Below are 27,492 nucleotides of genomic sequence, written 5' to 3'. Positions count from 1 at the left end.
GGCGCAACTCTGAAATAGACCACTTTAATTTTGAGTTTTATTCCAACACACAAGCAAGATTATCAAACCAAGTACAAAACTTTCCTTTACTTCTCTTCTTAATGCTAACTTTGAGAGGAAGTATGCACTAAATAAAGTAAGCTAAAACTAAAAAAAAGCAACCTAGATTCTCGACAAAACTGTTGAAAGCACTTGCTTAGTAGTTGTAGTAGCTTTAAACAAATGACAAATCTGAACAGCCGCATTCACCTTCTTAATTTTCCCTTTCCCGCTCTCCCTTTGCAATCGTGGGACACATACAAAGTACTACATTCACTAATGAAGCAACGTTGTAAGTGAGAAGGGTTAAGAGATCATAAAATAATCTCAGGGAGGGTGTTATTCACTTGAGCCGTTGTCTTCCCTGGGAAAACGGAGAGATAACCCAGATATTTCGACGAAGACGATAGGTCTGCGACGACGGGTGAATCAAGGGAGTTCAAAACATGAGTTTGAGATTGTCTTTTCTTATTTGTTCCAACATTATCGAAATTTACTTGGAGATGTGACAATAACTCTTCTTCAGTCTCGATCCTCAGTTTTAAGTGTGATTTTCGTGAATCGATTTATCCCAATTTTGTCATCTTTAGCTTACCTTTTGACCAATTGGAAATTTGTATCAACTTTCAAGCGTGACATCGAAAGCACTTGACATACCCAAAGTATAAGTCATTGAAAGACTACGTACTGTAGTAGACATTTTAGAACTGGCCCCGTCTGATCTTTGTCAAGGTGGACAGGATATTGGATAACTCTGAGAACATATATATCTTTTTTTTACAAATCTGAGCAATATGTCTTTTCCTGGAAATTGCGCTTTGCTTTCTTTGCGGGGGTTACACTGAAAATTTCTGATCTTGAGCACATCTTGGCAAAGATAGACTTGTTTCAGGTTGAAATATAAGCCTCCAGTGCTTTTATCACTGCAGTAATTTATTTTTCACCATTTCTGAGTGTCTCGGTCCTGAAAGTTTTGTGTCATATAATATTACATTTTACAGTTTCTCTCCAATTTATGTTATCGGAGCGAAAGAAACTAGCTAAGATACGAAGGACGAAGACAAGCTACGTTTTTAGGCGCATTGGGGGTTTAACCTACCTCTTGAACAATAAAACCGCTGAAGATTTTTCTCGCGTTTCCCAGTTATTTCGGTAAAATAACATTCTCCTACCGAATGAACAGGTCAACACCTATAAAAAAATAAATTTCATGGTACCGGATTGTAAACTGCTCTTTATTGGTGTTAATAGTTCCTTACATATTCCTGGCATTCGGAAGAGTACACAAAACCCACTGACTATGTTTAAAGCAGCCTATTATCTACCAGACTGAGCTGTAAATGTAAATTTGACCTGCCGATTGTCAAACGAAACTGATTGAAAGAAAGTCTCAACGGGTTTGACACGAGGAGGACTTTTGCCTTCTCGGTCGGTCTTATGCATGCAGACATGTTCTAGATATGGCACAGTTTGTGATCTGTTGAACATAACAGTGTTAAAACTTGGATTGACCAGAAGTCACCAGAATTGGAATAAACTAATTTTTTATCCTTTTTGTTACACAAAGGGCAGTCTACAAACCTAGATATTTCAGATGGTTGATAGCGGACCGATGAGGGATCAGCAGTCTAAAGCAGGAAGGATCAAAATGCACCACTCGTCTGTTGAAAAATCAACCAATCATAGTGGATATCTTCCTTCATATACTAACGCGCGATCAGCTGACCTTATCGCCTCTTACAAATTAATGGTGATCTGGCTTGCCGAATTCAGACTACATTGCGTCTAAGCTTTATGCATTTTATGGAGTCTTTAGATCCTTAATTGAAGCGCAAATGGATGCGTTTTAACCAGAAATGCTATTTAAAAGAGCATTTTGTCAATTTAAAAATAATAATAGTAAAAGCAGAGAGACTATTGGGCAGCGTCCAATCGATCATTCTAACAAGATTTCAGGTCTTAATGATAGGAAATTCTCTGATTTAATAATTTCTCTTCTGCGGTCCAGCTTCCGATTGTGAAAATTCACATTGAACTAGAAATACCCAGTTGCGCTCAAATGGAGAACTCATGTATGCGAAGTACGCTTGGTCATCTCCAAAAAAGGTATGAAGCTGGGTAACATTAATCTAACTAGACCAATAAACTTCAGTCTGAAAACAAGTGGAAAAGAGTGTCGATCACGATGTTGCTTTCATGTAAAAAATCAGTTTCTTGTGTCACGATAAGCTTGCAATCTGTCGTTAAAAATGATTGATTTAAAAGAGAGTTTTGAAATATGACACTTCTGTTAAGAGGATGTAACAGGATGTAACGGCGAAATAATTGAGTGACTGATTGAATTAAGGGTACTTATCGCCGAATCACCATGTCGTCATTACCGGCTTAAAGCGGTCATTAGGGTTAATCGCGGGAAACTGGATCGGAAATAGTGACAGTAAGCGCTGATACTATTTTCGTCTCCAGGAAAAAACCAAATTAAACCAAAACAACAGACTTGGGAAGTAATATCAAGTGGCATGTAACTATATCAACATTTCCTCCCAAATGTGTCACCAGAATGAGAGAATGTTCCAGAGCATAAAAAGGACGAGGTATGCCGCTGAACTCTGCATCTACAGGCTGCATTTTCAAGTCCCATCCCATGGAAAAACTCACAAAATGCTGCAAAGGGGGGGGGGGGTGATGGGAGTAAATTACAATGAATTATAGGAGGTCAGGAGAAGATGTTGGTGTTCTAGTCGCTTCTAGTTCATACTTAGACAAGGCAGTGGGAGCCTTTAGGTTCGTATGAAAAACAATCTCTAAGCGTCCGCGCGGTGTTTCTTCAAGGTATGAGCCTGCAGCATAAATCAACGGCCATTTAATTCTTTCGTTAAGGAATGCTTTATTAGGGCATGAATTGTACATTTTTCATCTTTATCGATATGCAACAAAAGAACTCCATTGGTCATTTGTATCTTGTCGAAAGTAATTTTCCGGCTGAAAGCCCTTAATGGTATTTTTCAAGTTTGGCTTCAATGCCTGGCTTCCTTAGCTTTAGACTTTTTTCCAGATGTCCTTTAGACTAGAGCCTTCCTACAGTTTATTAGGAGCATGGAGAATAATATATGCTGGCAGAGATCATTCTGGAAAGATTCCATGAAATAAAGTTAAGGTACACTTTTTTTAAAATCAGAGAGACGTCGTCATAAAATTGCTGGAACGATACCGGCGGAGCCATCATGAGGTTCACTAACAAATAATGCCGAGATTCTCTGCCTTTTAATGTATCATTTTTAGTCACCTCACTAGAGGAGCAATAATGTTATTGAAGATATATTGAGCTAAAATATCCCAGATTTAACTTGAAAAGAACATTCTCTACTTTATCTCGTTACACGAATGCGTTTACTAAGTAAAAAGTTATTTAAAGAATAAAATTCCTTTCGCGACGAGATATAACGCATTTTCGATAAGAAAACCCTGATGAATTGAAACTAAAAGGAGATAGATACTTCCTCGTCCAAAGGTTCGATAAAATTCGGGTATGGTCACCGAAATTCCAGCTTTTTCAGGAACTGTTAATTTTCCTACTTTGATTCACGTCCAGTAAAGAGAATAACACTGTTTGCCGCTCTGAAGTTATGTTAATATTACTGAGCGGTGTTTGCCGACGCATGTACTCTCCAGGCTGACTTTCGTGATCAAACAAACTTTGGTCTCGGTGCATTGAAAAGCATCTACCCATACTGATTGAGAATTTCACGTGCCTCTTTCAGTTCAAGTCTTAAAATGGAGGCTTAAGAGCCTAAATTGAGAATGGTGCTCTGTTGTTAAAGATAATGTCACGATATATCTATCAGCTTTCTTGGATGCTTCGTTGAGGATCATCTCCAGATTTAGAAAAGTATAGAAAGTAATAAAATTAGATAAATAGTTTAAAAGTGTTGGGCACTTTTTGAGAGCAACCGCTATACAAAGTTAACTCCCACACTTCGCAGAACGATACTGGAGGTTTCATTTGTGTACGGCGTTGATTCATACAGTCCCACTTGAGACTTAGTCAAAGCAATCTTTCAAAGATGAATCTTTCCCTCCAAATGTGTAGAAAACATTGAAACTGCTGCTGAAGAAAAATTCAAATGCGTGTTTGTAAATGATATGCCGCCGGTTTAGAGGACTGAAATAATGGTAAAAGATAAATTTTCAGAAATAGATGATATTGAATGTATCGTTATGCCTGGTAACGTGATGTTGTGATTATTTCTACTTAATGTTGCTTTTGGAGTCAACATCAACTATATTGTGAATTTTATTGTTGTTGCCGGATTTTACAGAAATAAATGTTAAATACAAAGGAATGTTATACTGTCTTTCCTAGAACTGTGAGTTATTTTTTGTTTTTCATGTGAAAAAGTATTTCCGTGGAGGTTTTTACTTGCTTGGAGGTCATGAGACAGTTGAAAAATGTGGCGTGCAATGCAGCTGGAAAGAAGAAATTAAGTTCCAGATCTAAAAGTACTTTAAATCCAGCTTCAGTGCTTCAATTCAAACCAGTTAATAGCGATATACATTTTAAATGCGCTCTCTGCTTATTGCAGTTTTTCTTTTCATATTGTTACATAGAAGAAAACGGAAATAGCTTGATTTCATTTCTTGAAAAAAGGGAAAAAAATGTTTCTGAATGATGTGATCATGCTTAAACTGGACTAATTTAACTTCAAACTCATTTGTTGTAAGATTTTTCATGTAGTAGAAGGAACGTATACATGATACGTACAAGTTCCCCCTAAAGCTTTCAACTTTTTGTTTTTTATACGAGCGCTTTTCACCGAGCAAGTCATAAAAAAAATATGTTTATGCCAAAATGGCATTGTCTTGTTCATTCAGTGTCTCGATTCAAGAGGGTTTTTGTCATATACATCGCAACAAACAAAACTAATTGCTTTTTGATTGTTGGTCATAATTCGTGAGTTTATCCAGCATGAGTAATTCGATGAGAACGAATCTCTATTTGGACGTAACTGCTTCAAACAAAGTATTTGATCTGCACTTTTGTCTCTAGTTGATGCTGAGAGAGATAAGTACCTCTACCGGTAACATTTTGAGAAATTATTTCTTTATTAAGTTAGTTACGATTTTTCTTTCACCGTCGTCTGGGAAATATGAACCAAGTTATTTTATTTGCATAATGAAGAATTACAAGAATACTTCCTTCTTAAGCTGATCTCACAAGTTCCCCGGTGTTTTTCTAATATTGAACTACAGATGAATGTTGTGTTCGCATATAAACGTGACTTCAATGAAGAATGAATATCGAGTGATGTCAGAACTTCTGAGCACGAAGATAAAATTCTTCTATTGTCGCAAAAATTGTGTTGAGTTGTACCCATAGGTTTTGCTCAGCATAAAGGTATACCGTAAACCCACAGAATTCCTCGAAATGACGATGAAATTTAAGTCAAGATCAAACAAAACGAAACAAAACTATATGAAGGAAAGTTCAGTAATATTGTCGAGAGCAATTCCTACATAAATCGTTAATTCCTTTTAGCATGTAACATCGAATCTATACCCGAAAAGTTTGTTTGAACTCAGTTCAGTTATGCTTTTGTTTTAATCCTGATCGACGAACATATCAGATATCGTCTATTTAGAATATAGAGTAAGCCCTCCAGATTTAAAAACCATAAATCGTGTTTGTATTTGCTTGTATCGCGAATTATTGTCCTCATAAGCGGCTTGAAAAGTTGCCGAAATGTCGATAAAGGACGACATACCGGTGCAGTTCACGTGGGAAGCTTTAAAGTTATCAATGTGTGCATGCTCAATCACACTCTTTGATCACGTGGACAGTACACACGGCTACTTTTGCTACAAGGTTCTCATCCACTTAAAACCTCCCTCCTGATGAAGCACATTATTTCGATATACTGCCAAAAACTGAAAGAGTTTCGCTGAATAAATTTGTCTAAGAATCATATTACAAGCAAAACGTGATCGAAATGTAACTAATTTTTTTGTTCCTATCTTGAAAAGTGCATTTTTATGGGCGAAATGCATAAGGCAACCTTATTACACAAAGGTTCTTTCGAGGATCAACATAGTTTTTCAGGGCAGAATATGTTTAGTCATGTCTATACAACTGCTATCAGAGACTGTAAGGGGACCATATTTTTCTTGAAGTGGGATGCAATTAAAACAATATACTTTGACAAAAATTGATGACTTAATTTTTCCGATTGATAGTGACCCTTCGCAATCCCTTAAATTTCGCAGCTTTTTTTTCCGAATCAGAAATCACACTCATAGAAACTAGCCAAGGAAAACAGATCCAAGATTGTGCCAGGAAAATTCTTTTAAGGGAAAGTCAAGTAAGTATTATTTTAATTATTTTTTTTGCGGGATTTGTTTTTGAGAAATAATTTCAAATAATTATCAGTTACTTTCATTTAATTGACTTTTCATTACATTGAAATGTTAATATCTTTGTGTTCCATGAATTTTATTCCATAATGAATTGACTATTAAAATTGGCGTTCTTTTCATCAAAAATGTAATGAAGGAAAATAGAAAAACAATTAATAAAATCGCTAAAATTGAATTAGTGACTTACTATTGAATGCCAAGCACCGTCCTCTGGTTTTTATAATTAACCATGCACACAGAGTCATTGTTCTTGAATAATAAATTGCACCCGATTAATTTTAATTCTTTAAGAATGATGGCTTTTCTCCTTGCGATTTGACCGGCATAATTTTACACGGCGGTCTCTTATAATCACCATTAACACTAATTATAACATAACTGACTTCGAATACATCTTTGGTATTAACTGTTCAGTCTCGGTGTCTGATGTAAACAGCTCAGCAATCCGATCTTCATGTTCGCTATACGCCCGTTACACTGCCTCGTGCTTCATTAAGTGAGCAACTTTTTTTTTCTGTTCAGGTTACATAGTTTAGCATAATGAGTTGGTACATTGGCGGTCGACGCCATAGGCCGTAGAACCAGTGGAATTCTATTTTTGCGTTTTATTGGTAGGCAAAGCAGGCGGGAGAGACGAACAAGACGTAATGTACTAAAAAAAATATTCGTGCTTGCCGTGCTCTTGCCTTTGATCCCTTGAAATTAACTTAAGAGTATGTCAAAAATGAAAATTCCACGAGAAAAGAAAAGAAAAAAAAAGACATTGGTTAGAGAAAAACCTTAACTTCCAGGAACAGAATTAAACTTCGGGTGTAATCACATTCCTTCAAAATCTATGATGATGAATAGGCTACAGGCCGAATACTGATAGGTTCTCTATTGCGTCCTCTTTTTTTCCCCGCAGTCTTGCCTCTGTTTAACGATGACCAAGATCCCAAAGGTTCTATTTAATTTTGAGCAAGTTAGCGATTACCCCAAAACAAGAAAAACGTGTTATTCTTTAAGTTAAAATTTCAAATATTTTGATCAGAGTTGAACAGCCATAAACAAAGGAAGAATTTAAGTATATTCACTTCCTTTCGAAGGAAATGAGGTTAGGACGTGGTAATCGACATTGACCTTGTAAATATGTAACTGCGCAATAATTAAGTACTTTATTTCAAGATTGATAACATTTCAGTTTTCATGGAAACAAATTAAATAATAACAGTGTATTTGACGATTGATAACATTTCAGTTTTCATGGCAACAAATTAAACAATACGTTAACAGTGTAGTTTTAATTTCTGTTCATGTTAAATATAGGGACCACTCAAAGATTAAATTAACTTTTTCAATAACAATGGAGGCAGTGTGGCCGAGTGGTTAGAGTGTCGGACTCGTAATCCGCTGCTCCCGGGTTCGAGTCCTACCTTGACCACTGGATTTTGTTTCACGGTAGCCCCGAGTTCAGATCCTTGGCCACACTTGTAAATAGCCAGCTGGTTTGCCTCCGGCCAGTTGCTTAATGATGTTCTTGATGATGTTATGTTCAATTTAGACCATTTGTTTCATTTGTTTGCAAGGACCACAATGGAAACTACTGGTTCACCAGTAATTGTGTAATCCTATAAAAAGACTTTTTTTTTTTTTTTTTTTTTTTTTTTGACAAGCTTTCATGAAAATTCCAACCGAGACTGTCATGATCATGAAGTGGCGAAAGGCACGTAAAATTTACGTTTTTACCCATAAAAACGAAAAGAAAGGGAAAAAATACGGTAGTCATCGGTTTAAAGGTTTTCAACACGGTTGTCTAATATCAACGGTTTTGAACCATTTCGCCAAATTGTTGTAAGTCTTTTTCTCTTTCTCTTCATAATTTCTTTTCAGTCGCAAAAATACGCAGTTGGTTCAACCCAGGAAACAGATGAGACTTTCAAAATGACCGTGTCATTTTATGCCGGGTGTATGATATTGTAATACCAATTATCCAGTTTCTCTGTATCAAGTATTGTAAAGTTTACTCTGGCTTGTTAAGGTTAACTTGGGTTTGCGAAATCTTCAGGGTCTTTTCGCCGCGATATGTACCGTGCAAGTACTATCGGTATACCTTAGGCGTTTTATAGAACGACGGCCTCTACCATGCAACTATTGCTTAAGCTTCTCGTTCTTTATGTTGAAACTGTTATTAAGCAAGTTCCCTTCACTTAACTCTCCATTTCTAGCGCAGGAATGGTTTACCTGTTGTTTTTATTGTTTCTGCGGTCACCGAATTCAGATGTTGACCGTCTACAGCCTCGTAGTCTTCCTTCGATAGTAATCTTTTCACTTCAGCTATCAGACGGAGCCTAAACTCAGTTCGTTTGACCTTAGTAGAATTGATTGAAAAGTCGTAAAAGTCGGTTCTTAAATTGGCGACTGACTTTGACAAAAAATTCAGTGTCGATCAAAAGAACGTTTTGATCACTTTTTTTTAATTAGGTACATGGAGTTTGCGTAACTTTAGCAGAGCTGTTTGTCGGTAGCCTTACAACCTTTCGCCAGGAGTTTCTCTTCATAGGAAGCTTCCGCGGAGGCGAACGAAATCATGTGAAATCATTCCATAAGTTCTTTCAGAGAAATGTCTGTAGAAATGTTGGTAAGAGAAATGTCAATAGATTCAAAAGAGTTACCATCTACTTTCTCCTCTGACCTTCCAGCAACTTTCGTCAGAAGCCGAAAAAGCATATGCCATGAAAGATTTCAAGAAAAAACAGCGAATGGCAAACGAACTTATTTGATCTTTTTTGCAATTGCAAGCCATGATCAACTTCAAAGTTTCCATCTCCAATGGTCTCTCCGATCATCTAGGGAAGTCGGGGTTTTTGTTCATTCCAACTTGAGGTCCCACTTGAAGTCACTTAAGATAATATTTTCATGTGAACTAGCTTAATTGCCGACTTTCCCAATGTTGTTATAGCGACGAAAACATTGGGATATTTTTAACTCAGTAAACCATTACAAAACTGAAAAAGTAAAATTGTAAATCTTCCTTTTTTTACTCAGGGTAATTTGTTTTAATTTTAGCCGTCATTAGGTCAAATTAAGTAATTTTTAAAACAATATGAATTGTCGGTACTAAAACACATCGAAAAGATTGCTATCTCCTGTTATTTATTATATTGATCCGATGGAGACCTACGTGAGCTGAAAATATAGCCCAACGACTTTATTTTGAGCTCTGCCTTGAGTAAATCTGAGAACAGTCTGACGTAACTGGCAAGTGGATAAAGGCTGATAGTTTCTAAAGAAACTGTTTGGGGCTGCGTTGGTGGGGTAACGAAATAATTTGAATAATCGTAACGGTGGTCAATTTACCATTTCAACTTTGTTGTTATATGGCAAGTAGATAGTTTCGGGTCAATTCCGTTTCTGAGAAAAGAAAAGGAAACGAGAAAAACGTTCCGGGGAACGAGAGATCATGGTGAAAAAATACTTTGCTACATACGTTTAAACATTACAGGCTCAAAGGCCAGCCATTTTATTCAGGAGCAACCTTGCTCCAAGTTGATCTCTTAATAAAGAAAAGTCATCGTCTTGAGGAGTGTGAAAACTGCATTCAGATAACTTCAGTTCTGATGCTTTAGGTCACAGAACTCGACAAGTCTTATCAAAAACGGAAAACAAGCTTGTTTCTCAACTTCAAGAACAGAAGTACATCGATATTAATATTGATATCTGTTCGCCCAAGTTTTTTTAGTGCTCACACAGTGCTTTAAACAAGAAACAAAAATGTTGCTTTTTGAAATTTAGCGTTGAGATCTATAATGATAGATTTGAGAAGGATAAATAAAGGAAAGAATAAACACATCTTTTTATAGCTACAAAGCCCGTTGTTTTGGCAGAAATTTACACCAAACTTAAGCTGTTATTCATCAATAAGTGCCTCTTCTTGCTGATTTAGACCCGGAGAAGTAAGTTGTTGTCTTCCCACGTAAGGATTAAACATTGAGAAAACTGAAGTGACCAAAGTTCATTATGTGCCAGAGGCAGAAGCTAATATCACCTTGTTCCTGTGATTTTGATGCCTCTTGTAACTCTTAGATCAACATTGCCAATATATTTCTATCCACGACTATGTTATTCATAAACAAAAAATGTAACAACGGTTGAAAATATTGTCGATTTTAGTCTAGAAGTAGAATTCAGCTATTCAGAGTGAGAGCTTAGTGATTTCAAAACTCGTTATGAACACCTCTTAATACCAGAGAGTACTTATAACATTTTTCAACAATGAAAACAGAAAAAAAAAATGATGGAAAGATCACAGAGATAGCATTAAATGGATAGCAAATATTTTATCAAGTGTTTCAAGAAGTTGAAATATAGAAATATATCATAGGTTTAAAGCTTAAAAAAATATAGTTACGAAGCATTAAAAATATTTCCAATTTAATAAACCCCGTTTTTGGGTTGCCAACACGTAAGTTTGTTTACGGTTCAGGACCTCAAGAATATGCCATTCAGCAATTTCCGAATAATATCTACAACGACTCTAAAAAATTGTGGCTTGTAGTTTATTGAGAACATTCCTTTGAGACGCACGTGCGAAAACATAACAGTGTACACGTCTTGATCACATGCAACGCATATAGATGACGTGATACGACTATAGATATAATTATATACATTACGGCTAATATACTGAGGTTAAAAAAGATAGCGCTTTGGTCCAATCAGAAAGCTCGTTTTACTGTAGGTATATTACAGTGATATTCTGTTCCTGGAATACGTTCTTCTACAGAATTTCTATGTTGCAGTTCAAAGATCGAAACCATGTACAGACTCTCCTCTGATTTCCTTTTTATAAAATTTTTGCCTTTCTGATTTGACTTCCGTATAGTGAACGAAATTAAGACGGCAATTTTTTCTGTAAATTTCTTTCTTATTAGTAAATATAGCAAATATTTATTTTTGTGTGTGAATACCGCTCGAGGAGACATTTAGGTCCCTGATACTACCAAGTGGCATGTGGCAATTTAAACAATATCAATTTGACAGAAATTAATGACGTTATGGATATTTTCCAAATGATACTGACCAACCCTTAGGCTTTAAATTTCTTTGCATCGAAAAATCGACATCACTTTCATAGAAACTAGTCAAGGAAAACAGATCCGAAATTGGAAAGAAGTCCTTTGAAAGAATTTCAAGTAAGTGAAGAATATTTTCCAGTAGCCTCAACTGATGAATCAATTCTTTTCTTTATCTATTTTACTTAAAGTCCGGTTGCTCTTTTTCGCCGGCTCAACGTTAAAATCATTTTCATTTCACTGATCCAAAATTTTGCGTTCAATTTCGATTTCGTCAATATTAGAAACCGCAAATTTCTGCTTTCTTCTACCTCAATAGCTATGCAAAGGATACTTTAATTTGTGAGAACAAACGGGTGAAATCTTGAACTAATTTTTCCTCTTGTAAGTTAGGGACTTTTTCTTTAAAACGGCAGTCCTGGTCGTAAATTGATAGTGTTTCTTCGGCAAATGAGATGGATTCCTTTAATTGAAGGTACAACGGTGCACCTCCTATTTTCTATTAAACTGAAATTGAGCCCGAATTCGTCGCTGCTTGAAATTCTCTGGCGTTAGTTCTTTGCCTCATTTGTTTTCGAACAGTTTTTAAGTATCTCTTAAATCAACAAGAGGAACATATTTAGTTAAGTCAGCGACAAATAGATTAGTTCTTCAGATCAGGAACGAATATGCGAAATATTACTTAAACTACAGCAAAAGTGTACATTGAACATAAAGAAGGATCATTTTTTTCACTTATCACCAACCATCAAAAGACTAAAATAAAGTAAAGGCTCTAAAAATGGACACATTTTTGTGCTCAAACTTTCTGAACAGAGTTGATAAATCTACAAAATTATCTTAGATGTTTCATCTTTTTTTGGAGAATATAGAATATGGTAAAATTTTAACTATTAACTTAGTCTGATGGAAAATTACAAGTAATCGATAGCTTTTTTCACGTTGAACAAAATAGTTGTATCACTTTCTCTACAACCAGCTCAATTTTCGCGTCAAAATTATTCTTCGTATTTTTTTTTCCTGAGAAACTTTTTAACGATTGGCTTTAAGGGTGAAAATGCTAGTCTACAAGCTCATTGAGGATGTTACATAACAGCAAGCAAATCATTGAACCTATTTTTAATTTACTCTGTCATCCTAATTACCACCTCACGTGCCAAATCATGTGCCAACTCGCGTGCAAGATCACACACAAGATCAACTTCCAACCTGCATATCAGCCCGAATGTAAACTATTGTGCCAACTCACGTGCAAAGTTTTAACTTTATGCATTACACGTGCACTTGGACCCACCCTTTGTATAGGATAACGTTCTTCTCCTGATTAAACTTTCTTATTTCTATTTGGCATATTTTCAAGTTTTTGAACTTAAGGCAGTAAAAAATTTATTTCAATTCGAGATATCAAAGCTCAACAATGTAGCTTGTTCCAGTTATAGGTGCTGAACAGAATTAATCTCTTTCACTTAAGCTCGATTTCTCGCATGATAGATTTATCCTTTGAATACTATTTCAATGTCGCTTTGAATTGGAAACTCGACGCCTGCATATGCTGACCTTTCAAAAGAATGTTGAAAATAATTTGTTCGTCAAAAACATATACCAAATTTAGATATTTTTCATACAGAATCAAAAATTATGGAAAGAAAACTCTCGTTTCATTAGCTTAACCTTAATATTTCTATGTTGAATGCATTAACGACATTATAAACCCAAAAGATAGATTAAAACTATTTTGTTTCACCAATTATGATTGATGTTATACTCATGATTTCATTTTTAGGCCAGTTAACTGCGATGTATTTTCTGTGGCTAATTTCTATGATCGCTGCGGCCATGTGCGAAGGTAAGTTTCCTGTTATAATTTCTCTGACAAATATATGTGGCCTGATATTGAATTGACAAACACTTCCTAGTGTTTTCTCACACGGATGTCTATTTTCTAATTACTTGACGGTTTTGTATAACAAAAATTACGTAGCCCTGGATTATATCTCAGAAAAAGCGACTGAAATCGCAGCGAAAAACCCACGTGCATTAATGATAGGCATATTCTCTTGTAATAAGAGAAAGGATAAATTTGGCAAATAGTTGGTTTCAATCGGCGCAAGATATTGAGATATTACAATCTTGGCCTTAATATTTTCATACAATTTGTAATTATCTATATAAAGAATTTCTTTAGATGAAGAAGTTGCATTATCCAGTTCTTTAAGTATCGGAATTACTAACGCTCTTTTTTTTTTTTTTTTTTTTCACGCTTTTATCATTTAGAGTACGGCTATATGTCTGAACAAGGAGGTAATACCCTTTTTTTTATTTCATTCTTGTAAACTTTAAAGGTTTTGGTTTATGACTAAAACTATTGGCCAGTTGTACTCGTACATAAATTGAATTTGCCATATCGATTGTTTTTTTCACCCCTTATCCCTTTACTAAAATTATTTTCGTCCTACTGTTGTATTTTTGTCTTTTTATGCCTTATTACTCTTTCTTCCATCCGTTATTTTTTGTCTTTAATCTCCCCGCCAAATTTCCGCCAATGATTAAGTCAGATACCATACTGGCCGATTATTTGCTAAATTTTACACTGTTCTACTCTCCTACTGCAAAAATATTTTAGCTTGTAAGCATTACAAGTCAAAAGCAATTGCATTGATTCCTAAAGGCTGAAAGACCAATTGATGAATGTGTTTCTATGAGGTGTGAACATATTCACCCTGGCTTAGTGTCAGAATGCTGATAAAGTTTCGTGGACCTGTACGGGCATTTAACTAATGAGATATCCAAGCAAGGTGCATGGCAAACTCACAATTGAATTTAGTTAAACCAATAGCTATATCACAGAGCTGAATAAAATAATTCCAATCACATGCAAGCTCAGTTCCTTCGACTATGATGTCTAACCTTGTTATTGACGATTGGCTTTCGTTTCAACAGTCCCAACTCCAAGTAACTGGTCCAAGGTCTTTCCGTTGTGTGGAGGAAAATTCCAGTCTCCCATCAACATCGAGACAAAGAAAGTGAAGAAGAAAAGCTATCCTGATCTTAAGATTAGCTTTGACAACCCATGCGGCCGAGTGACTGGAGAACTACTTAATGCTGGCCATTCTCCTGTTGTCAACATCGACAGTTCAAAGGGAGGCGCTAAACTCAGTGGCGGTCCTTTGGATTGTGACGAGTACGCTCTTCAACAATTCCATTTTCATTTTGGATGCGAAAATAGTCGAGGATCAGAACACTTGATTGATAGCCAGGCTTTTCCTGCTCAGGTACTTATTACTTCTTACAGTGATTATATGCGAACTTGAAAAAGTATCATTGGATCAAATGAAATAACTGTTATTCTTTATAATAAAAGCTGTTTCAAGATGCTTACTGATCAAAATATTTACCTAATTCTGATGCATACTAGTCCCATTGACATCTACATTTATTGACAAGTCGGCCTCAAGTAAAATTCATTTATCTTTTATTTCTTAATACTAATGCACTCGCGGATTTCTTCTTTCGCTTTTAGCTTCACTTGGTTTTCTTCAACAAAAAGTACGAAACGTTCCAAAACGCTGTGGATAAACCTGACGGCCTTGCAGTTCTAGGAGTCCTTATTACGGTAAATAGTGCTTGTTGCCTTTCATTTACAAATCTATGTGTTCATTTAATCTTGCAGTTCTAGGAGTCCTTATCACGGTAAATAGTGCTTGTTGCCTTTCATTAACAAATCTATGTGTTCGTTTAATCTTTTCATTGTGATCCGGTCGTTTAATGATGGAAATTAATGCTAAGAGATGGAGAAGAAAAGCTTTTCCTAAATGACAACAGAACTGCTGTCAGCTCACTCAAATAAAACACGACATCATGCATGGAAACATTTCAATAACTCTGTAATGCATCCCGGATTTTAGACATAAGAAAGCCCTCAAGTCACTTATTGTTACTGTATCCATAATTGCAGGCCACTTGCCCAGGAAACAGGGTTCTCGGAAGTTTTGCAAAAAAACTGACAAAGATCATAGAAGAAGGTAAATGAAAATAAAACATTCAATTTAGACATGTTATAAGATGCTTCTGATATATTTCTGCTGCTGCATCCCTTTAAAAGATAATTAGGAAATGATAAAATTCTTTCTTTTAACTTTATCCTCCTTATGAAACCTCAAGTCAATAATTACTTTTCACAAAATTTCACCTGAAAAGCTCTTGGCCGACATCCTCTTGTTCTAATCACTACATAAAGCACCATGTGGACAATCGCATGAGCGCCCACGAGGTCAGAACCACAGCTTTTTTAGCTGGTAAAACACCATTTTTTTCTTCTTAAATAATAATTCTGGATTTTCTTCTCAAAGGTGCCAGTGCCAATGTTACAGCCGTAGACGGCATTAAGCTGAATTACCTCATGCCTTACAACAACAAACAAGGGGACGAAGATGAGGACGATGAGGATATCGCTGCTGATGATCCGGACGCTGTAGAAGAGGAAGAGGTGGACGCAAAAAAGAAAATAAAATACTACACTTACAAAGGCTCTCTTACCACACCTCCCTGCTATGAATCTGTCACCTGGATCGTTTTCAAGGACAAAATCAAGATCTCCAATACCCAGGTTAGCTTCGTGTAACATGAGGGAAAGTATGAATAAGACTAGGTTTACACTAGAGGAAATTGTTCCAGATTCGTGATGAATCCGAAACCTTTTTGTACCGGATTCATTCTGCCGTTTACTCGAAAGTGGACGAATCCGAAATAAAAACTTCCCGGTTTGGTCGTGTCTCCGGAGATTTTGAATCCGGAATTTAAAGTGGGAACTTTGAATCCGATAACTTTTGAATCCGGAAAGTTTTTTCGTGTAACCGCTTTTTTTCTCGAATCCGGATATTATTTCCACCTGCAATCATTTGAGTTTGCGGTGAAACCAAAATGGATCTGGTGCTAACATTGCTGGCGGTCTCCGGTTGCCTAATCCGGCTTGTTGTAGGTTCAGGCGATAAATTTTATCATTTGTACCGCAGTATTTCTGAAGAAACGCTAATTATTATTGCAAGGAAGTTTAACGTCAGCCACACTCAGTAATCCCTGACGACGTAGACTGCTTGGCATCTGTCCAACTCAAATTTGCCTCAGTGACATCCGGATCTACTCTAGTCTTTTTGGGGGGAGACATTTTCACTTTGTCGATCGAACGACGAAACAACACTGGGCTTGGTAACCATTCCATTTCGAATGTTCCCGGAGTTATCGTTGTGTGTAAACGGTCAGGAATCCGAATATCCTTTCAGTGTAAACGCCGACGAATCCGAATACTCCAAAATTGATGAATCGGGAAACATTTACGAATCCGGAAAACTCTCCTCTAGTGTAAACCTAGTCTAAGTCCTTAAGGGTAAAAATTTATAGCGATTAACCTGTATGATGTAAATTAATGTATCGCAAGACCTTGCTGCTCTGGGACTAGTGCTCCTCTATCTGAGGACCGACTGAACTAGAAGCAACACTCTCGATTAGAAACTTTTTAAAGATTGTGGGTTTTTATCACGTTTGAAGAGTCATTGACCAATCGTGATTTAGTTCCAAAATGCTGCTATTATGAAAAAGCTACATTTGAGATGTCTCCAAGCAGTTTTCCTTGAGTATGGTACAAAGATTTGGAATACAACTTTTTGGCTAGATTCAGCGTCCAAGATGCCTTGAACAACTTACGCAGAAATTTCCAGGAAGAGATATATCACAGGCGTCAGTTTTACATTGGCATAATGAGACGTACAGTTGTTTAATTATCATAGGGGATTCCTTTCTGTAAACAAAAGAAGGGGAACATATTTTTTTCGAGGGATCCATTAATATTAGCGACGCCCTTTATGCTGGTGGAAAAGAGTTCTAATGAAGATTTTTCCTTTTTGTTTTCAGCTCAAAAAGTTCAGGAAACTGAAGGCTCAGTATGGGGGTGCTCCTGGTTTGATGTGTGACAACATTAGGCCTGTACAACCGCTGCACAAACGCAAGGTGTACTCTGTCCTTTCTAGCCGGGAATGAAAGGACAATCGCCTTGTTTTACAAAGGCTCCAAATATAAACCGCAAAAGGAATGAAAATGTCGCTTTAACACTGCACATTATCACACTTCTTATCCGGAAGTGTCCTAATACAGCTCCGCATGCTGCAATATTTGCAATTTCCATTATCGTCTGAATTCGTTCCTGCTTTTGATATCATGCACATGCTTTAAACAGAGGTTAGATGTATCTGCTGGCTCAGCTGCTAAACCTAATCTGCTGTATTTTTCATGGAAAATAGGGGTAGTGAAAGGAGACGTGTGGATCTTACCATGATTTCGGTTCTATTTGCATTTGTTTTCATGCAACAGACGATTCTGTATCATCAACTGTTAAAACTATCATAGAGCATCCTGGCCTCTCTCCCCCCCCCTTCCCTCCCCCCCTATCCGTGATTACGGTCTCGGGTCAAGAGATATATCTTTTCCTGGTGAGAGAATTTCCTGTCTTTGAAGGGGGAGGGGGTGGTGGGAGTTAGGATTGATGCAGGGTAGGTGGACAGGGGGATGAAGCCGTATTTTGTAGTAGTATTTTGATTTCTAATATTTTTTTTACGACGCCCAAATTCAAGGAATAAAAAAATGTAATAATTTCCTAAGACAGAAAAAAAAAGTGTAAAAATAGGGATGAAAAACAAAAGAGGCAACGGGATTGGTAAAAATTTACCCGAATTACGACTAAAAGTTTGTAAAATGTCAGCGTTTTTTAAATAAAATATAATCACTGAATAAACTGGTATTTTTAATTTCTGAAAATATTATTATAATGTTGTCGTAAGTGCACCATACATGTGACGGGCTTTTAACGAATTGACAGCTAGTGACACTACCATTTGCAAACGTTTCCTACTCATCAACTGCGTAAAGCGATATAAAAGATAATACTCTTCTCCCATTCAGAACTTGGCAAATTTTCAAATCTGGCTAGCTATGTCTCAAGGTACACTCACTGAAAAGGCAAAAACGGTAATATACCAAACAAATTTAAAGAAATATGGAGGACATCTTTGTAAATGGAATAAAATGATCGTGAAGTTGAAAGAAAGATCGCGACTAAGCAATCGGCATCCACCAGCATTTTTAAACTACGCTTAATACAAGAGAGTTGTTATAATATTTTCAACAATCAAAACAGAAAAAAAATGATGAAAAGATAACAGAGATAACACTTAATGAAAAGCAAATATATTATCGAGTGCTTCAAGAAGTTAATATATATTTTTACGAGTTGTGCCGTATTTTGACTAGCCCGTGGGGCGAGTCAAAATACCAACAACGAGTAAAAATACAGAGCGATACTACACAACAAAACTTCTAATAAGAGAAATTATTATCGAAGACGCTAAATTGTTATTTTAGCGCGGGCGAATTTCGCGGATATTTCTGGAGTACAAATATCGCGTGATATTTGTACTCGTCTCGCGCGTCATTTGTACTCCACAAAGCACAGTTGGATAATAAAGAAACATATAGTTTTAAAGCCAAAAAATATAGTTACGAAGCATTAAAAGTATTTCCAATTTAATAAATGCTGTATTTGAGTTGCCAATATGTAAGTTTGTTTACGGTTCGGGACTACAAAAATATGCCATTTAGTAATTTCAGAACAATATCTACAACGACTCTAAAACCTTGTAGTTTGCAGTTTATTTAGAACATTCCTCTGAGACGCACGTGCGAAAATATAACGGTGTGCAGGTCTTGATCACGTGCGACGCACATAGATAACGTGAGACGACTTTAGATATAATGACATACATTATGGCTAATATAAAGAGGTTAAAAAAGATAGCGCTTTGGTCCAATCAGAAAGCTTGTTTTACTGTAGGTATGTTACAGTGATATTCTGTTCCTGGAATACGGTCTTTTAAAAAATTTCTCTCTTGTATTTTAAAGATCAAAACCATGTTCAGTCTCTCCCCTGATGTATCTTTTTATAAAATTTTTGTCATTCTAAATTGACTTCCGTATAATGGACGAGATTAAGATGGCAATTTCTTCTGTAAATTTCTGTGTAAGTATATTTCTGTGTAAGTATAGCAAATACTTATTTTTGTCTGTGAATACCGCTCGAGGAGACATTTAGGTCCTTGATCCTACCAAGTGGCATGGGGCAATTTAAACAATATCAATTTGACAGAAATTAATGACGTTATGGATATTTTCCAAGTGATACTGACCAACCCTTAGACTTTAAATTTCTTTGCATCGAAAGATCGAATCACTTTCATAGAAACTAGTCAAGGAAAACAGATCCGAAATTGGAAAGAGGTCCTTTGAAAGAATTTCAAGTAAGTGAAGAAAATTTTACAATAGCCCACCAAGATGGATCAATTTTTTTCTTTCTTCCTTTCACTTAAACTCCAGTTACTCTTGGTTACTCTTTTTCACCAGCTCAATGTTAAAATCCTTTTTATTTCACTGATCCAGAATTTTGCGTTCAATTTCGATTTCGTCGTTAGTAGAAACCGCAAATTTCTGCGTTCTTTCGCCTCGATAGCTGAGCAAAGGATACTTAATTTGTGAGAACAAACGGAGTGAAATCTTGAGCTCGTCTTTCCCCCCGTAAGTCAGGGACTTTTCCTTTAGAACGGGTCTCCTAGTCGTAACTTGATAGTTTTTCTTCAGAAAATGAAATTGTTTCCTTTAATTGAAGATACAACGGTGCACCTCCTATTTTCTGTAAACCGAAATTGAGCCTGAACTCGTATTTCTCTGGCGTCAGTTTTTTTTGCCTCGTTTGCTTTTGAAGAGTTTTTTGTATCTCTTAAATCAACAACAACTACAACAGATATTTAGTGAAGTCAGCGACAAATAGATCAGTTCTGCAGATCTGCAACTAATATGCAAAAAGTTCTTTAAACTAAGGCAAAAGTGTACATTGAACATGTCGAACGATAATTTTTTTTTTACTGATCATCGACAATCAAAAGACTAAAGTAAATAGACAAAAGCTCTAAAACTGGACACATTTCGTGCTTAAACTTTCTGAAAAGATTTGGTACGTAAACCTACGTCAAAATTAAAAATCCTAGATGTTTTATCTCTTTTTGGAGAATATTGAATGTGGTCAAATTTTGACTATTAGGTTAATCTGATGGGAAATTAAAAGTAATCGATAGCTAAGTTCGCATTGAACCAAATAGTTGCTTCGGCTTCTATTGCTTTCAAGTCTTTTCAACCAACTCAATCTTCGCGCAAAAATTGTTCTTCAAATTTTTCCTTTCCGAGAAAATTTTCACGGACTGATTTTAAGGATAAAAATTTCAGTCTACTTGCTCATTGAAAAAAGTTTTTGTGAGGAAGATGTTAAGTAACACCGCGCAAATCGTTAAACCTATATCTAATATACTCTGTCATCTAAATTGGCATCTCACGTGCCAATTTATGTGCCAGCTCACGTGCCAGATCACTCATCAGATCAACTTCCAACCAGCATATATATCAGCGCGAACATAAACTATTGCGCCAACTCACGTGCAAACATTTGACTTTATGTATTTCACGTGCACTTAGATGTTTGTCGGACTTGGACCCACCCTTTGTATTGCATTACGTTTTTCTCCTGACAAATTTTTTCTTACTTTTAGCTAGTTGGCATATTTTTCATTTTCAATCTTTAGACGGTAAACAATATATTTTACTTCGTGACATCAAAGCTTAACTGTGTGGCCTGTTCTCGCTATAATAATGATTAAATATAATTTAAATGTCGCTTTGAATTGGAAATTCGACACCTACATGTGCTGACCTTTCAAAAGAATGTTGAAAAGAATTTGTTCGTCAAAAACATGTACCAAATTTAGATATTTTTCATACAGAATCAAAAATCATGGAAAGGAAACTCTCGTTTTATTTGCTTAACCTTAATATTTTTACGTTGAATGTATAAGCGACATTGTAAACCCAGAAGATAGATTAAAACTATTTTGTTTCACCAGTTATGGTTGACGCTATACTCTTGATTTCTTTTTTAGGCCAGTTAACTGCGATGTATTTTCTGTGGCTAATTTCTATGATCGCTGCGGCCATGTGCCAAGGTAAGTTTCCTGTTATAATTTCTCTGCCAAATATATGTGGCCTGATATTGAATTGACAAACACTTTCTAGTGTTTTTGTTGCATGAATGTTTATTTTCTAGTTACTTGACGGTTTTGTATAACAAAAATTACGCAGCCTTGGATTATATCTCAGAAAAAGCGACTGAAATCGCAGCGAAAAATCCAGATGCACTAATGATAGGCGTATTCTCTTGTAATAAGTGAAAGCATAAATTTGGCAAGTAGTTGGTTTCAATCGGCGCAAGATATTGAGATATTACAATCTTGGTCTTAATATTTTCATATAATTTGTAATTATCAATATATAAAGAATTTCTTTTGATGAGAAAGTTGCATTATCCAGTTCTTTAAGTATCGGAATAACTAACCCTCTTTTTTTTTCACACTTTTATCATTTAGAGTACGGCTATATGTCTGAACAAGGAGGTAATACTCTTTTTTTATTTTATTTTCGTAAAATTTTAGAAGTTTAGGTTTATGACTAAAACTATTGGTCAGATGTCCTCGTACACAAATTGAATTTGCCATATGATAGAATCATCTGGTTAGAAAAGTCTTATCGAATTTTTTTTCACTACTTATCCTTTTACTAAGATTCTTTCTGCCATAGTGTTATGTTTTTGTCTTTTTGTGCTTTATTACTCTTTCTTCAATCAGTTATTTTTTGTCTTTAATCTCCCCGCCAAATTTCCGCCCATGATTAAATCAGATATATATCATACCGGCCGATTATTTGCTAAATTTGACACCGTTCTATTCTCCTACTGCAAAAATAGCTTGTAAGCAACACAAGTCAAAAGCAATTGTATTAATTCGTAATGGCGGAAAGACCAATTGATGAATATGTTCAGGTTTGTCAGAATGCTGACAAAGTTTCGTCGACCTCTACGGGCATTTAACTAATGAGATTTCCAAGCAAGGTGCACGGCAAACTCACAATTAAATTTAGTTAAACTAATAGCAATATCACAGAGCTCAATAAAGTAATTCCAGTCACATGCAAGCTCAATTCCTTTGACCAAGATGTCTAAACTAACAAATGGTAAACACTATAGTATACACTAATGAGTTATGGATTTACGCAGGAGGCTGCTAAGCTTAAACTTTCTGAAAAGATTTGGTACATAAACCTACGCCAAATTAAAAATCCTAGATGTTTTATCTCTTTTTGGAGAATATTGAATGAGGTCAAATTTTGACTATGAGGTTAATCTGATGGGAAATTAAAAGTAATCGATAGCTAAGTTCGCATTGAACCAAATAGTTGCTAAGGAGTCGCGCGGGGCGATAGCTGAGAGCGACTCTAGCTTCTTGAGTGCTCAGGAAATCTCCCAAGCGCATCCATAATTGAGTAGTGTACACTGTGGCGTTTACCATTTGTTTTATAACCTAACATTAATACATTATAGCAAAAGAGTTTTCTTTTATTTAACAAATCTTACGTGACCACAAAAAACAAGCGCGTGCGGAAAACTTGTTTTTGCATCTGCTCACCTCAGCAGCCGGTACACCCATGGGCAAATTGTGGACACTAAATTGACCAATCCGAGCGCAAGCTTTACTTTGGTTATGTTAGAATTGTTATTGACGATTGGTTTTCGTTTCAACAGTCCCGACTCCAAGTAACTGGTCCAAGGTCTTTCCGTTGTGTGGAGGAAAATTCCAGTCTCCCGTAAACATCGAAACAAAGAAAGTGAAGAAGAAAAGCTATCCTGATCTTAAGATTAGCTTTGACAACCCATGCGGCCGAGTGACTGGAGAACTACTTAATGCTGGCCATTCTCCTGTTGTCAACATCGACAGTTCAAAGGGAGGCGCTAAACTCAGTGGCGGTCCTTTGGATTGTGACGAGTACGCTCTTCAACAATTCCATTTTCATTTTGGATGCGAAAATGGTCGAGGATCAGAACATTTGATTGATGACCAGGCTTTTCCTGCTCAGGTACTTATTACTTCTTACAGTGATCATATGTGAACTTGGAAAAGTATTATTGGATCAAATGGGATAACTTTTGTTCTTTATAATAAAATCTATTTCAATGTATTAGTTACTGATCAAAATACTTATCTAATTCTGATGGATACTGGTCCCATTGACATGTACATTTATTGACAAGTCGGCCTCAAGTAAAAGTCATTTATCTTTTATTTCTTGATATTTATGCACTCGCGGCTTTCTTCTTTCGCTTTTAGCTTCACTTGGTTTTCTTCAACAAAAAGTACGAAACGTTCCAAAACGCTGTGGATAAACCTGACGGCCTTGCAGTTCTTGGAGTCCTTATCACGGTAAATAGTGCTTGTTGTCTTTCATTAACAAATCTATGTGTTCATTTTGTCTTTTCATTGTGATCCTGACGTTCGATGATGGAAATTACTAAAAGATGGAGAAGAAAAGTTGTACCCAAATTAAATGGCAACAGAGTTGCTGTCAGCTCACTCAAATAAAACACAACACCATGCATGAAAACATTTCAATAACTAACTGTAATGTAGCTCTAGTTATATACCTATAAGAGAGTCCTCAAGCCGCTAATTAATTGTTACTGTATCCATATTTGCAGGCCACTTGCCCAGGAAACAGGGTTCTCGGAAGTTTTGCAAAGAAACTGACAAAGATCGTAGGAGAAGGTAAATAAAAACATCGTAATCAATTTCAACAAATTATAGGAGGCTTTCAATATATTTCTGCTTTATCCATTTAAAAGGTAATGAGGAAATTCTTTCTTTAAAGTTGATCCCCCTTATGACACCTCAAGTCAATAATTACTTTTTACAAAATTTCGCTCTTAAAGCTCTTAGCCAACATCCTCTTGTTGTAATCACTACATAAACGACCATGTTGATAATCGGATGAGCGCCCACGAGGTCAGAATTACAGCTTTTTAAACTAACAAAGCATCATTTTTTTCCTGTTAAATGATAAATCTGGATTTTCTTCTCAAAGGTGCCAGCGCTAATGTTACAGCCGCTGACGGCATTAAGCTGAATTACCTCATGCCTTACAACAACAAACAAGGGGACGAAGATGAGGACGATGAGGATATCGCTGCTGATGATCCGGACGCTGTAGAAGAGGAAGAGGTGGACGCAAAAAAGAAAATAAAATACTACACTTACAAGGGCTCCCTTACCACACCTCCCTGCTATGAATCTGTCACCTGGATCGTTTTCAAGGACAAAATCAAGATCTCCAATATCCAGGTTAGCTTCATGTAACATGAGGAAAAGTATGAATAAATCATTATTATTATTATTATTATTAATGAGACGTACAGTTGTTTCATTGTTGTACAGAATTCCTTTCGGTAAACAACTGGGGGGACCTTTTTTTTTCCGAAGCAACCGGTAACAGCCACACCCTTTATGCTGGGTGAAAAGAGCTCTAAACAAGACTTTTCCTTTTTTTTTTCAGCTCAAAAAGTTCAGGAAGTTGAAGGCTCAGTATGGAGGTGCTCCAGGTTTGATGTGTGACAACATTAGGCCTGTACAACCGTTGCACAAACGCAAGGTGTACTCTGTCCTCTCCAGCCGGGACTGAAAGGACAATCACCTTGTTTTGCTAATAACCACTCACCCTTACAAAGGCTCCAAATATAAACCGCACAAGGAATGAAAATGTCGCTTTAACACTGCACATGATCACAGTACTTATCCGGAAGTGTCCTAATACAGCTCCGCATGCTGCAACACAAACTATCTCTGTTTGCAGCTGAGCCAGGAAGCGAGAAATTTCGAACCTGGATGTTCGACACATCTAAAACCAATATTCTAGCCCACGAACAAGTTTCTGAGAATTTTCTTCCCTTAAATCTTTCTCTTCGCCCATGAAACTTCTCACGCTCTGGTGAATCACTTAATGAATTCCTAACATAGACAGCGCATAAGCTTTAAACAGAGGTTAGATGTATCTGCTGGATATTTCATAAAAAAACGGGGCGGGGAAGGGAGACGCGAGGGTCTTACCATGACTCCGGTCCCATTGGCCAGAAGATTCTGTATCATCAAACTGTTAAAACTATCATGATGCATCCTTACCTCTCTCCCCCCTCTCCCCTCCCCCCTGTCCATGGTTACCGTCTCGGGTCAAGAGGATATGGACTGAATTTCCTGTCTTTGAAGGGGGAGGGGGTGGTAGGAGTTAGGAATGATGCAGGGTAGGTGGACAGGGGGATGAAACCGTATTTTGTAATAGTATTTTGATTTCTAATATTTTTGTTCACGACGCCCGAATTCAAGGAAATAAAACATGTAATAGTTTGCTAAAACAGAACAAAAAACCTGTAAAAATGGGGATGAAAAACAAAAGAGGCAACGGGATTGGGGAAAATTTACTCAAATTATGACTACAAATTTGTAAAATGTCAGCGTTTTTTTTTAATAAAATCTAATCATTGAATATACTGGTAGTTCTAATTTTTGAAAATTATAATGCAGTTGTAAGCGCACAATATGACGGAGTTTAATGAATGGACAGCTAGTGCCGCCACTATTTACAAACTTTTTCTACCCACCAATTGCGTAAGAAGATACAACAGAGATGGTATTTTTCTCTGATTACATACATGTCAAGTTTTCAATTCTGGTTAGCCATGTCTCAAATAACACTCTTTAAAAAGCCAAAAGAAAGTAATAAGCTACAAATGTGTTGAAATTCGGAGGACAGCTCTGTTAATGAAATAGAAATGATTGTGAAGTTAAAATAAAGATCGCGCCTAAGCTATCGGCATCCACTAGAATATTTTAAGACTATGCTACAAAAATTAAAACACCCTTGACTTAGAATAGGGCGTATCAGTTGCATTATTCATGACAGTATTTTAAAAAATTTCAAAATCATCTCGGTTGCTAGATCCAAAGCATGAGCATTTGGTTGCTTTTTGACCACTAAGGATAGAGATGCCATCATCAGTAGAATTGGACGAGAAGAATAGCCTTGTTTGTTGAGAAAAATCCTCTACAATATTCTCCACCTGTTGATTAAATTTATATGTTTCACAGTGAATGGTTTCCGTACGCCCTTTGGATAGGTTCTTATGAGTTACATTCAAGGACCGGTCATTATCTATCGCCCTGGTTGGGAGGGGAGGAGAGGGATTTTTGTTGTCACGATAAGAATTAGCTGATCCCTCTCTAATATTCTTATAATCCTCCCTGATTGGCAGTTAATTGGCATTCCTTCTTCATGCTCTGTGAGCGACGACTGATTCCCTCTTCGTTCCCCCTGAAAACCATGTGTTTCCTTCAGAATCCTCTGAGCCTCCCCAGACGACAAACAACAACTGGGCCTGGTTGTTCCAAGAGCGGATAACACTATCCAGCGGATAAGCATGCGCATTACCAAAACGATTGCGTTATCCACCGGATAGAGATTCACCCAATAGATAGCATTATGCAACCTTCGTACAACCGGGGCCAGGTCTTTAATTAAGTCGAGACTAACAAAATGTTCGGTTTTGTGTTGAAGAAGGGATCGTCACTTATCAGGTGTTCTTCTTAAGATCTCGTTAAATCCAACTTTCGTACAACCGGGGCCAGGTCTTTGAGTCGAGACTAACCAAAATGTTGGGTTTCGAGTTGAAGAAGGGATCGTCACTTATCAGGTGTTCTTCATAAGATCTCGTTAAATCCAACCTTCGTACAACCGGGGCCAGGTCTTTGAGTCGAGACTAACCAAAACGCTGGGTTTTGAGTTGAAGAAGGGATCGTCACTTATCAGGCGTTCTTCTTAAGATCACGTTAAATCCAACCTTGGTAAAACCGGGGCCAGGTCTTTGAGTCGAGACTAACCAAAATGCTGGGTTTTGAGTTGAAGAAGGGATCGTCACTTATCAGGTGTTCTTCTTAAGATCACGTTAAATCAAACCTTGATAAAACCGGGG

At 36.6% G+C, this 27,492-nt stretch overlaps 2 protein-coding genes across 2 annotated transcripts; both read left to right on the top strand.

The window, feature by feature from the left end:
• Positions 1-11,478: 11,478 nt before the first annotated feature.
• Positions 11,479-18,308, top strand: LOC148727802 (carbonic anhydrase 2-like). The gene is made up of 8 exons (XM_088763210.1): positions 11,479-11,621; positions 13,285-13,347; positions 13,776-13,802; positions 14,442-14,773; positions 15,022-15,114; positions 15,457-15,523; positions 15,851-16,107; positions 17,409-18,308. Exons 2-8 carry the CDS (start codon positions 13,299-13,301, stop codon positions 17,532-17,534), a joined length of 951 nt encoding a protein of 316 aa, XP_088619336.1. The 5' UTR covers positions 11,479-11,621; positions 13,285-13,298; the 3' UTR covers positions 17,535-18,308.
• Positions 18,309-19,750: 1,442 nt separating this feature from the next.
• LOC111337813 (carbonic anhydrase 2) lies at positions 19,751-26,009 on the top strand. Its single transcript, XM_088763211.1, has 8 exons — positions 19,751-19,843; positions 21,530-21,592; positions 22,013-22,039; positions 23,224-23,555; positions 23,807-23,899; positions 24,175-24,241; positions 24,558-24,814; positions 25,026-26,009. Exons 2-8 carry the CDS (start codon positions 21,544-21,546, stop codon positions 25,149-25,151), a joined length of 951 nt encoding a protein of 316 aa, XP_088619337.1. The 5' UTR covers positions 19,751-19,843; positions 21,530-21,543; the 3' UTR covers positions 25,152-26,009.
• The last annotated feature ends 1,483 nt before the right edge of the window (positions 26,010-27,492 follow it).

The sequence above is a fragment of the Stylophora pistillata genome, chromosome 6 (genome assembly GCF_964205215.1).
Source record: "Stylophora pistillata chromosome 6, jaStyPist1.2, whole genome shotgun sequence".
NCBI lineage: Eukaryota > Metazoa > Cnidaria > Anthozoa > Scleractinia > Pocilloporidae > Stylophora > Stylophora pistillata.
The sequence above is the reverse complement of the archived record's forward strand: the minus strand, read 5'-3'. Positions and strand labels throughout refer to the sequence as shown.